Source organism: Cajanus cajan, chromosome 9, assembly GCF_000230855.2.
Source record: "Cajanus cajan strain Asha chromosome 9, NIPB_CcT2T_4, whole genome shotgun sequence".
NCBI classification, from domain to species: Eukaryota; Viridiplantae; Streptophyta; class Magnoliopsida; order Fabales; family Fabaceae; genus Cajanus; species Cajanus cajan.
The window spans coordinates 19,744,009-19,756,531 of record NC_138525.1 but is presented as its reverse complement, the minus strand read 5'-3'; the positions used below and the strand labels follow the sequence as shown (position 1 = coordinate 19,756,531).

Below are 12,523 nucleotides of genomic sequence, written 5' to 3'. Positions count from 1 at the left end.
TATAATTACCTTTGCCCGTGCTGAAAGTGGCATGACCAAACGTTTTGGCCAAGCTAAGAATGTGCTGGTTGCCTGCCCCACTAGTTGAACCCTGTATTGGGCAAAGGCACTAGAGCATCAACATCTTGAACTTGGTCAATCACAACCCGTGTCCAGTCTGGCTGTAGAGGGACACCATGGATGGTTGAGCCACCCTCAAATACTCGGCCAATAGCCATTAACCGTGGGGGGTCATCCTCAACATATAACTCAGACTGGTTTGGTACATCAGTGTGAGTGTGTTCCGGTGAGGGATCTGGAGCAGCACAACTCCCTTTAGTGCTGACTCGAATACCATCATGAGGAACTTCAGTCTGTTGCTGAGAACGAGCCAAAAGTTCAAACTTCTGTTCAAACTCTTCTCGAATGTTCTTCAATTTCTCTTCAGACTGCATCTCCATCTCTGCATAGCCTCTTGACTACAAGAGTCAACAGTGCTCCTCGATGATCGTGCACCAAAGAAATCTCGGTGGCTCCAAGAACCACCAACACCACGCACACGACCTCCGTGCTCTGGCCTTCCTATGGCCTTTGTGAGGATATATATCATCCCGACCATGGGAAACAAATGAGCCCTGGGTGCTCTGCTCAACTAAACCCTCCTGCAACATATTAACAATAAGTATACCCTAAACTACACTTATGAATTAAATGAGTTGAAATGAAGAGTCTTAGTTTGTATATTTTTACTTACTATTTTATCAGCAACGACCCTTACAGACTCAGAAGTCATTTGCCCATCTGATTTTGTCCGGGCTGCTATCCACATCTCATGGCGGGGAGGTGACTCCAAACGGTTAGCAGACTCAACCCCTGCTGCCTCTGCCCTAGCCTTCTTCATTTCCTTTTTTTTTCTTTCATATCCCCCTCTTGACAATAGATGGGGTGCATCATTCTTGGCCTGTCGTTCTTGGGCAGCTATTCTTTTAGCCTGCAATAATACAAAAAAGAAAATGAGATTAATTAAAATATACCTTAAGTATTTGTGTCAATGTAAGAGTTATCAATAACTAACCTGCCACGAAGGGTCCAATCGAGTGGCACGAAATTGCATCCACTCCTCATCAGTGATCTGGTACTTTAGACAGAGAGTCTCATTTTGTCGCTCTCCAAATACATACTCCCGTGTTAAGAAAGTCTTGAAGTCTCTCCACCTGGTGGCATGGGCAGATAACATCTTCCTCCTCATGACCTCAGTGTTGGGAATGTCAAAATTTTGCTATGAAAATAACAACAAATAATAAATAATGTAGTTAAGTTATATAATATTGAAGGGATGTGAAAGTATATACCTGAATATCCTGCCACATGAGGTTCTTGTTAACCTCCTGAACGTCATCCCATGATGGAATGATAATAGAAACATGTCGTCGAGCTAGGACTCCCAAATAGCTCTTAAACTTGGCAGCATTTGGGCCTGAAGCCTTGCCAGAATGAGGATCCACCTCAACCGGTGTCCTCTCCTTGGCAATGCGTCCAGCTGTCAACCCAGACAATCGGGTGACAGATCTACCTTCCTTCCTTCCACTGCCAGACCCAGAATCCTCCATAATCCTGAAAAAATTAAACTCTCATTATTAAAACAATGAATTAACTGAATAGACAAATAAAGTAAAAAAGATAATAACAATATAGCAACAAAATAACTAATAAAAAAACAAATAATACACAAACAGAAACCTATTAGGTTGGAATGTTTTCCCATATTCCTTCATCATGATCACTTTGAATAGCATGTATTACATAAATATTTCTACTAATAACATGGTAAACTAAAGGTCAATGCTTAAAAAAGTCCTTCTTTAATGCATCTCGAACGACCCTTACTAAACCAGAACGGGTCGTTCCAGATCAACAATTTACAACACCAAAAATTTAAGCAGAACGGCCCGTACTGCTTGCAGAATGGCCCGTTCTGCAAGGAGAACGGCCCGTTCTCCTTGCAGAACAGCCCGTTCTCCTTACAGAACGGGCTGTTTCAGATGAAGATAAAACACAAAATAAACAAAATAATGGGAAGACGAAAGTTACCTTAGTGCAGACTCTTACAGGACTTAGACTGAGAGTAATGTGTGCAAACAAGGGGCTTCGAGACTTAGAGTACGTACAAGAATATGAGAATATGAATATAGACTCAAACTTAGAGAGTAGAAGGCGTGCGAGAATATGAGAATATTGAAAGGCATGTAGTAATAGAGGCTAATTTACGTCGGCCTGGTGGGGGTCCGACGTAAATTAGCAAATCTATGTCGGCTTGTATACTGCTCCGACGTAGAATTGCTAATTTATGTCGGACCTCCACCAGGCCGACGTAAATTAGCTTCTCTTTATTTACCATTCTGCCACCGCATTTTTATAACGTCGGCATTGGCCTATTCCGACGTAATTTAGGTGACGTAAAAGGCTCTTTTTGCACTAGTGATAAAAGTGATTTAATTTTAGTAAGCTTTTAGACTGTCAATAGGAAAGATTAATATGGAACCAAAGAAGTGGAAACCAGATTTGGTTCATTAGGGATTAATGAGAACCCTAACAGGTTTAAAATTGTAAAGATGGTCATGGTCCCTAATATGTCAAATCAAAAAAACGTTTCACTCTCCCTATCAGAAGAGAATATCAAGTCTCATTTGAGGAATCTAGTGATTTGGCTGAGGAAGATCATTGCACCAAAAGACTGTTCTGTTGCAACCTTCTATCTACGTAAATGGATACAGGTATGTGTCATTAACCTTAACTCTATAATTTGACACAACAGTCCTCAATATTAATTAATGAAAATTTTTTATTTGGCATAAGAAATTTATCCCCAACAGATATTTATATAAGAATGATACTGACTGTTGTGATTATAATTAATCATAAGAATTAAAACTAATTAATTTTAAAATGTTTGATGATTTAAAATTAATTAAAATTATAATAGTCATTAAAACCAATACTAATTAGACTTTAAAACATGTAATTAATAAAATAATAACTTTTAAATTTAAATTTAAAATAATTTCGTAAATAAATTAACTTTTTAAAATATCTAAAAAAATATATAAATAAAAATAGTGAATAACATATTAATATATAATATTTTGCGGATTTACTAGGAGACGAAATTTGCAATAAAAGAATTTTGGAAATCCAAATTACACATTTTAAAAAAAATTTGGCCTAAAATTAAGTTTAATCCAAAAATAATACGTTATTCTCAAAAAAATGGAATTGAATCAAAATATTTTAAAATGCTGTTTACGTGTCCTTAATTATAATAATTCGCAAATAGTGATAAATATCTATACAAGTAAGTGGTTAGATGTGATATTTTCTCATTTTTAATTTTTTTTAAGATATAAGTTGTGGTTATATGATGTACTCAAAATTTCTTGATCAATTTCATGCATCATAATTAATAATTAATCATAAAATGGCAACAATAACAGTATTTCTTATAATAAAACTTTGCAATAAATGATAAAAAAATAATAAATAAAACATTAATATTAATTTATAATTCAACTAAATGCTATGATAATAAAATTTGATTCTCCATTATATTGAATGATAACATTGGAGTATCTATGTCGACTCCCTCAAAAATAAAAGTTATATTTTACTTATTGTCAAAATATAGAAAATATAAATAGTTGAATAAACAAAATTCTCATTATTTTAACTTATTTTATTTTATAAAGAGATAAATATTTTACTGTCTTAAAGACACATATCGTAGAGTGTTAATATTTTTATGCATGTAATCAACTCTTAAGCTAATATTTAATTTTTTTTTATATTTGGAAAAGATTAAAGTACTGTGATGAGGATCAAACCTTGTCCACCCGTTTCTATCCTAACTCCTTCCCCTAACCATTAGATTAACTTTAGCGGTCATTAAATTTAGTTTTCATGTACTATTTTAATTGTAAAATAAATTTTCCAATGTTTTCTAATACAAATATAGATGTTGACCAACGTTATCAAATTCGACTCCGTAGGCAACTCGTCAAGGTATCGAGTCAATGGGGTCTACTACAAAAATTTAGAAATTTAGAGTTAGCTAAAAGTTGACTTTAAATCATAAAAGCTGATATAAATTAATGTAATATTATTGGTTTTTTGTCCATTTTTTGCTGACGCTAAATAAGTCGACACATTTTTTTTTGTGTTGGCTAAGCTGTCGATAACAAATTTATTTATTTTAATTTTTTATTGTCGATTAAACCGACACTACGTCGACACAATATATTTTATTTTTTTCTTTATCTTCTTTTTCCAACTTATCATTTATTCGTTCGTATTTTTAACATTCCCGGGACTCGATCTATAAACCTTAAGGTCTTAAGTGAACTTGATAACCAAGTGCACCAGAACACATTATGCGTATATAACATTGAAAAAATTATCTTTATCTCTCTCAAAGCACGTATACTTTCGGAAAAATCGACGCTATTTTAAGATGTAGCGCCGACTTTTTCGACATTAAATTTAAATTAAGTTTAGTGTCAGAAAAGCCAACGCTATTCATTAAGAATAGCGTCGGCTTTTTTGACACTAATTTAATTTAAATTTTTAAATTAAATTATTATCGAAAAAGCCGACTCTATTCTTAAAGAATAGCAATGGCTTTTCCGACAGTATTTGCGTCAACTATTAGCTGACGCTTATTTTTCGCGGCTATTTCCCCATTTTCTTGTAGTGGTCAGATGTTGAAATATTGAGTCACTAATTGAATCACATGACTCAATTTATGTTAAACAATTATAAAGAAATTGACAACTTGTAAAATTCATGTTTCAATAAAAAATATTATAAAATTTTCATGAATAAAGACATTAAAATTTTCAAGATTATAAACACCCGTCAAATCAGAATGAGAGCAATTGAACAACATAATTAATAAAATTAAAAATTAAAACTCATGCACAAACAAGTAGCAATAGAGTGTTGTATATTTTGAGTTATTTTAAAGGCTAAAAACCTATTTTGGTCCCTTATAATAATTGTTTGTTTTAATTTAGTCCCTCTTTTATTTTTGGTCTCAATTTGGTCCCTAATTAATTAATTGGATTCAATGTGGGACTTCCGTTCAAATTTCTTTAACGATATTAACTCTTGAGGACGTGGACGCCACTTGGTGCTTACGTGGATTGACCATGGGCAGGCGGATGCCAACGTGGATTGGCACGTGGATGCCTTTTTGTTTTGCTTCTTGTTTATGTTTTTGTGGATGGGTATCTGTTCATTATTCTCATTTAAGGTTACTGTTGTCCGCCCCCACTTCTTCTTCTTTTGTTCTTGTTCTTCTTCTTGTTGTTGTTCTGGTTCTTCTTCTTCTTGTTGATAAATTAGTTTTTTTTCTCCCCATCTTGTCATTTGCAGGATTTGAAGTTAGGGTTTACTGTTGAAGAATGCAAACGTCCCGGATGTCTTCGAATTCACGCCCAATGAACTCCACGAATTCAAGTGGGTTTGAAAGTCATGGTAGTAGGTATTTTGTTCCCTATTGCTATTGCGAGGAGGTTGCTGTGTTGCGAACAATAATGACATCTGCCAATGCTGGTAAAAGATTCTAGGGTTGTCCAAATTACAAGGTATGTAATGTAAATTAATTAAATTAATTTATCCCTAATTTCTGATTTTTTGGTTTTGTTTCTTTGGTTTAAAAAATTTGTAGTTTGGTGATGCTGAACAACAAGGATGTAACTTTTTCAAGTGGTATTTAGAGGAATATGTGGATGAAAGGGATTTGTTGATAGCTAGGCAGAGGAGAAAGATGAACAATCTCCAGAGTTCTTTGAAGTCAATAAAATGGTGGATGAAGTTGTTGATAATTGTTGTTGTTTTTTTGTTGTTGTTGAATTTGGTTTTAATGTATGTAATTTGTAACAACTTGGTTCAATTTGGAAGGGTGTTTTATTTGAAGTAGTGAAATATGGTGTTTTGTATTTAAAGACACCTTTTGGGATATTGTTGATGGTTATTTTTGTAATGTTGGTTTAATTGCAATGGAATTATCAAGAATTAGTAATGATAGTATTGTAGCATTGCCTGAAGTTTAAATTTAATGGTTGGTTTTTAAGATTAAAACCATCAGTGCACCAAGTATGAACGTCAAAGCATACCAAAATTCATAAACATACATATATTAAGGTCTAAGTTTTTAAATACTTGAATACATATGGTATGAAATTTGAAGGAGTTAAATATATATGCTAAGGAAGTTCAAAGACTAAACAAGAGAAAATCATAACATAAATTGCTTGTGGTGAAGCAATATGATTGAGAGAAATTACTGAGGAGAAAAATCATCTGGATAACGCTGAAGGTGCCAATTATACATCCTATCAACCATATAATTATAGTGTTGTTGACGTTCATCCATCTCTTGTAGTCGACGATCCATAGATTGAATGGCAGATAGAATATCAGCATTGTCTACTTGTACATGCAGTTGTGTGGTGAAATGTTGGTCCTCTGTCTCCTCTTCCTCTTCTTCAAGTGCTACGTCCTGAAGAACAGGTTGTTGTTGGGGTACATCAGTCAATGACTGCAAAGGGAAACACCATGTGGTTTCATCCTTCACTGTATACTGTCGGTTTGGTAGTAAGTGGTTCACTCCTGTCTGGCTAACAATGAAATAAAACCTGCCATCATTGTCCTTAGTAATACAGTGCATTGCATAACAAGTATTAAAATTAATCCTTCTAGGAGGTCCGATATCCTGTAAATTGTCCAGAAATTCCCTATAGCCCAAATTTTTTGCAATTGTAGTTATCAAGCCCCCATTGACAATATTACCAAATTCAGTGTTTGAAATGCTTTGCAATTGCCTAGCCAGATATGCACCAGAGTTGATCTTTTCATCCCTATTTTTCATCATTGCCCATATAAATAGTAAATCCGTTAGGCATACCTTTCCCTCTGAATCGCCATGACCTAGAACAGTAGATACAATAAATTTATGCATAATTATAATGGCCGGGTGGCGAAATGTAGATGAATTGCATTTACCAGCCAACCATTGTCTATGACCTGTTAGAGCCCCCCAAAAGATGTATGGATTAAATGATATTGGGTTTCTCTCCCCCCCTATATTGAAATCCAAAGATAGCATTGAATTGCTCCAAATTGAGATGATGTTCTATATTAAAAAGTCTAAACGAAATCAATCCTGGTCCACAATTTGGGCCACTCAATATTTCAGTGTGGAGAGAACTCAAGAACAAGCCTTGGATAAACCTTTTCGACATGGATCATCGCAAAATTAGTCCACCCAATGTTTGACAACATAAAATTGATGTCAGCACGTAACCCTAATTGGCGCAAAAATTAAAAATCAAGATACCTTGTTGCAGTGATTGTACGAGTACTGAGAGTCTGATACCTATCGTGTTGCTGACTGTCTCAAAATTGTAGAGGCGGAAGAGCTGGTACTTCCATGTCTTCCAACTCAGGTGTGGGATTGTTAGAAGATGAGCCATGAGATGCACGAGTTCGTTTTGGGGCCATTGCAAGGGTCTTGGTTTCAGTGGGTTTTGGGTGGGTGGGATGAATCACGGGCTGGGTTTTTTATGGGTGGGACGAATCACGGGCTGGGTTTTTATAGGAGGAAGGTAGGGTTTTGGGTGGGTGAGACGAATCATGGTCGTGGGTTTTTATAGGAGGAAGGTAGGGTTTTGGGTGGGTGGGACGAATCACGATCGTGGGTTTTTATAGGAGGAAGGTAGGGTTTTGGGTGGGTGGGATGCGTGATGGGCATGGGTATTTATAGGATTTAGGTCACTGACGCCGTGTCAATCACAGGCGTGATTGTGAATCACGGCCGTGATTCTCACGGGTTTGGCGGGTTGAACTTAACATGTTTTTATTATGACTTATAATAGAGGCAATCACGGGCGTGATTGTGAATAACGGCCGTGATTCTCACGGGTTTGGCGGTTTGAACTTAACATGTTTTTATTGTGACTTATAACAGAGGCAATCACGGGCGTGATTGTGAATCACGGTCGTGATTCTCACGGGTTTGGCGGGTTGAACTTAACATGTTTTTATTGTGACTTATAACAGAGGCAATCGCGGGCGTGATTGTGAATCACAGTCGTGACTCTCACTAGTAGAACTTTACGTAAATGTGATTCTGACGGGTTTTGGTTTGGGTGGGTTGTGATTCTGACTAATAACAGAGGGAATAACCGGCGTGATTGTAAATCACAGCCGTGATTCTCACTGGTAGGACTTAACGTAAATCTGATTCTGATGGGTTGGACTTAATATGTTTGTGATTATGACAGGTTGGACTTAAAATGTTTCTTTATAACGGCTTGGACTTAGTTAATAGTGTCAATTACCACACTTAGTTAATAGTGTCATTTACCAGACTTAGTTAATAGTCTCATTTACCACACTTTGTCACATTCTTTGCGATTCTCTTATTCTTGCATTTGTAAAAACTATATAAATCAAAAAATGATCATAATAATAGTGTATTGCATTTGTTGAAATATAAGTAGCCATGTGTTGTAAATCACAATAATAATAGCCTCCTACATTAAGTATTGCCATATGATTAGCAGTTAATATTGTCATGCAAAACATAATCTCAAAATTCTTCTACATCATAAATCACCAATACAGTCTAAACACAAACAATTTTAAACCCTAAACACTAAAAGAAACAAAAAACAATCTTCAACTTTGTCATGGTTTCCAGTGTGGTCGTGTTTTCCTAGGCTTCAACTTCTCCCTGATCGGTTCAAATGGTTGAGCGGGCTCAGATGCTTGTGTGGGTTGAGATACCTGGGTGGGCTCAGATGGTTGTGTGGGTTGAGATACCTGGGTGGGCTCAGATGGTTGGGTGGGCTAAGATACCTGGGTGGGCTCAGATGGTTGTGTGGGTTGAGGTACCTGGGTGGGCTCAGATGGTTGGGTGGCTGAGATACCTGGGTGGGCTCAGATGGTTGGGTGGGGTGATGTGTTTCATTTGGGTTTTCCTTACAGGTTGATTTGTTATGGCCAAAACTCTTGCACCTACTGCACTTTCTCCTATATCCCCTCCTTCTCAATTGAGTGTCATCCTTCTTCAATTCCCATGGCTCCAAATTCTTTCTTTTCTTAAGGCGTCCTAGCATTTTCTTACATGGTGGTGGAAGAACATTAGGGCACCATGTCTTGGTCCAGAGTTGCTGACCATTTACTGGATATATCATTGATTGATATACAGCTTCATATGTTGCCCTCTTGTAATATTATGGCACAAAATCCTTTGGATCCAAATTCATATACCTCATACATGATATAGCATGGCAGCAGGGCAACCTAGTCAACATCCATTTTCTACAGCTGCATTCCTGCACTTGCAAGTTGATAGTATATTATCTCCTATCAAGTTGACATTTTTGACCTCAAAAACTTGCTCTCCAGCCCAACTGAAAATAATATGTTAACTCATTATAAACCAATAATGGGTTAATTTAAACAATTCAAACCATGTGAAATATACCTTGGTATCCACCATTTTCTCAAATTATTTTCCTTTTCAATCTTCTTAAATATTTTAGGAAGCATATCTCCTTGATGTAATGTGATGTTTTTCCTATTTTTAGCCCATCTGTTCATCAAGTACAATCGCATGTCTTCTAACATGGTAACAAAAGGTTTTTCTCTAGCATCAACAATGACCAAGTTAAATGCCTCACTCATGTTGTTAACCAAAACATCACATTTAGGATTTGGCTTGAACCTTGACTTGCTCCAATACCTGAAAGCAATAAAATATAAACAATTATTTGAATAAAGGCATAAACTACAAGTTATGAAACAAACCATACCTAGGGAGAATTTGAATTAAATGTTTGAATGCTTCAACATCCATTTTTTTAATCTCATGCATTTCTCTTTCCCATGCTACAGGATATGTGGCTGTAGCTGTCTTCCACATCAAATCCTTTAATTTTTCCCCAGGAAACTCTTCCTAAAATTATTGTAAAGGTGTCTAACAAAAAACCTTTGATCTACACCGGGCAACAATTCATTGATTGCTGGCAGCAACCCCTGCAAAATCAATATTACACACACAATCAATCAATATAGTCATTCTGAACTATAAATTTTAAAAATTTTAAATTTTACCTTTTGTTGATCAAAAATGAATGTGTAATTGACACAAGCTGAAAATCCTCCAAGATCATAAATTAGGAGGCGTAAAAACCACTCCCACGACTCTTTAGTCTCGCCTTCAACAACTGCAAAACATATTGGCAGCATTTGCTCATTTGGATCTCTTCCAACTGCTACCAATATTTGGCCACCATAATAACCCTTTAGAAAACATCCATCTAACCCTATTATGGGTCTACACTTTAAGAAACTTTCTTTGCAACCTTGAAAACAGATATACATTCTTTGAAAGGTTGGAAGTACTCTACTAGGCCCTTCAACATTATTCCCAACATTATTCTCACAATCTTCATTGCCATCAACCTTCACCTTCACTGTTGAACCTGGATTAGATCTGATTAGCTCATGACTGTAGTCATAAATCCTCTTGAATTGTTCTTTGAAAGACCCTTGAACATAACTCTTTGTAACCTTCCTAGCCCTACATGCCATGGCCTTAGAGATGGTAGCATTCCATTTTCTCTGCACTCTTTCTCTGATATCATTCAATTTTAGTTTTGGATTCTCCTTCATAGTTGTTTTAAGTTTGTCACTTAACCACTTAGAACTCAACAAAGTCACCTTGTGCTCCCTACTACATGTATGTCTATCAACAATCTTTCTTAGTTGCCAACTTTCTTCATAAGCTAGCTTGGCACAATATGCTAACCATAGACATCCTTGTTTGCATATCACCCTTATCCTTCTTTTATCATTTTTTGTATATTTTAAATTTCTCCCCGAATGAACAGCATATGTTGTAATTGCCTCTTTAAACTGTTCTCTACTAACAAAATACAAGCCCAGTTCCCACTTATAATCTTCTATATTTCTAGGCATATTAAAACATGGATACTTACTTGAACCAATAGTATACTCTTCATCACTACTGTCATCCGAGCCACTTACTAATTCTTCCGATTCATATTCTTCTTCTGAAATACCCCTACCCATGGAATGAGTTTTTTATCTACTCCACAGTTGTCAAGTTGGAACAAGTCATCATCTGAATCATCATCTGAATCATCATTACCAAACCCATCAGTATCATCATCTGTAGGGTCTATAGTAGCCTCAACAGTCTTCTTAGGCCTACCTCTCTTCTTACTGCTACAACTAGGTTGTTCAGGTACTGGTTCAGGGACAGGTATTTCAAATTGATTCAATATATCTAAGTCACCACTATTACTAACCTGTCTTACTTCTAAAGGTCCTTCAAACCTATCAACTGAACAATTCTGTCTACCTTTAACAGGTACCTCAAATAATTCAATATCTAAAATTTCTTCTTCATCAGTATCACCCAAATGTACTGATGGATAACTGCAATAACTTTCTTCAGTTTGTTTGTCAGAAACAACAGTATCATGCAAACTCTCAACCCTACCCCCAGACTCATCAACAACACCACCATTTGGCACACTCTCATCAGCAACACCACCCTCTACCACACTCTCATCAGCAACACCACCCCCTACCTCAGTCTCATCATCAACAAAAGACCCAAGCCCATTGTCAACAGCCACAGGCCCATGATTTCCAACCCCACTTTTAGTAGGCACAGGCCCATCATTTCTTACAACAACAACTGATGGTAAATTTTGTATAATTTCAGGTTGAGATGTTGGTTGTTCAACATATAATCTAACATTTCCAAACTTTCTTGCTATCCTTATCATTTCCATGGCCCCATTATCATCAGACAACAATTTAAGCCCATTCTCAAAATCTGCCCCACCCACAAAATATCATATCTTATCCACTATAATATATCCCATTTCCTTTAAAATACCCAATATTTCAAAGTAAGACCATTTATCAGGGTCACAGGACCATGTCGACTACTTCAAAATATGAATCCATATCAAGAAACTCCTATAAAAATTCAGAACACACACATTTTAATATTAACCTATTGTAGTAATAAATTTTTTCCAATTATATAAATTTATTTATTTAAAAATTAAGACAAACATATTTAATTAATAGAAACAATGAAATATTCAAAACAAATTCATAACATAAATATGCCTACATAACAACCAACACTTTTGTGGCCCAACATAGTCAAAAAAGGAACATTATTGGGCCAACATATGCAAAAAAGGAACATTATTGGGCCAACATATGCAAATAAATTAGGGTTTGATGTGTCATTGGCCCAACATATGCATTTATACGGCTCAACAATGTACAACTTAGTGGGGCCAATATATGCACAACACACAACAACATTTTTCGGGGCCACACAACAACATGAAACCAATCCAAGAAGATTTATTCATACAGTAACCAAAATAAACCACAAATTGCCACCAACCCATTCTTTGGGACCACACCA

General features: G+C 35.9%; 1 protein-coding gene across 1 annotated transcript; it reads right to left on the bottom strand.

The window, feature by feature from the left end:
- Positions 1-552: 552 nt before the first annotated feature.
- On the bottom strand, positions 553-1,735 carry LOC145951637 (uncharacterized). Its single transcript, XM_083063172.1, has 2 exons — positions 1,055-1,735; positions 553-970 (listed from the first exon to the last, which is right to left on the bottom strand). The coding sequence occupies exons 1-2, from the start codon at positions 1,226-1,228 to the stop codon at positions 680-682; spliced, it is 465 nt and encodes a 154-aa protein (XP_082919298.1). The 5' UTR covers positions 1,229-1,735; the 3' UTR covers positions 553-679.
- Between the last annotated feature and the right edge of the window lie 10,788 nt (positions 1,736-12,523).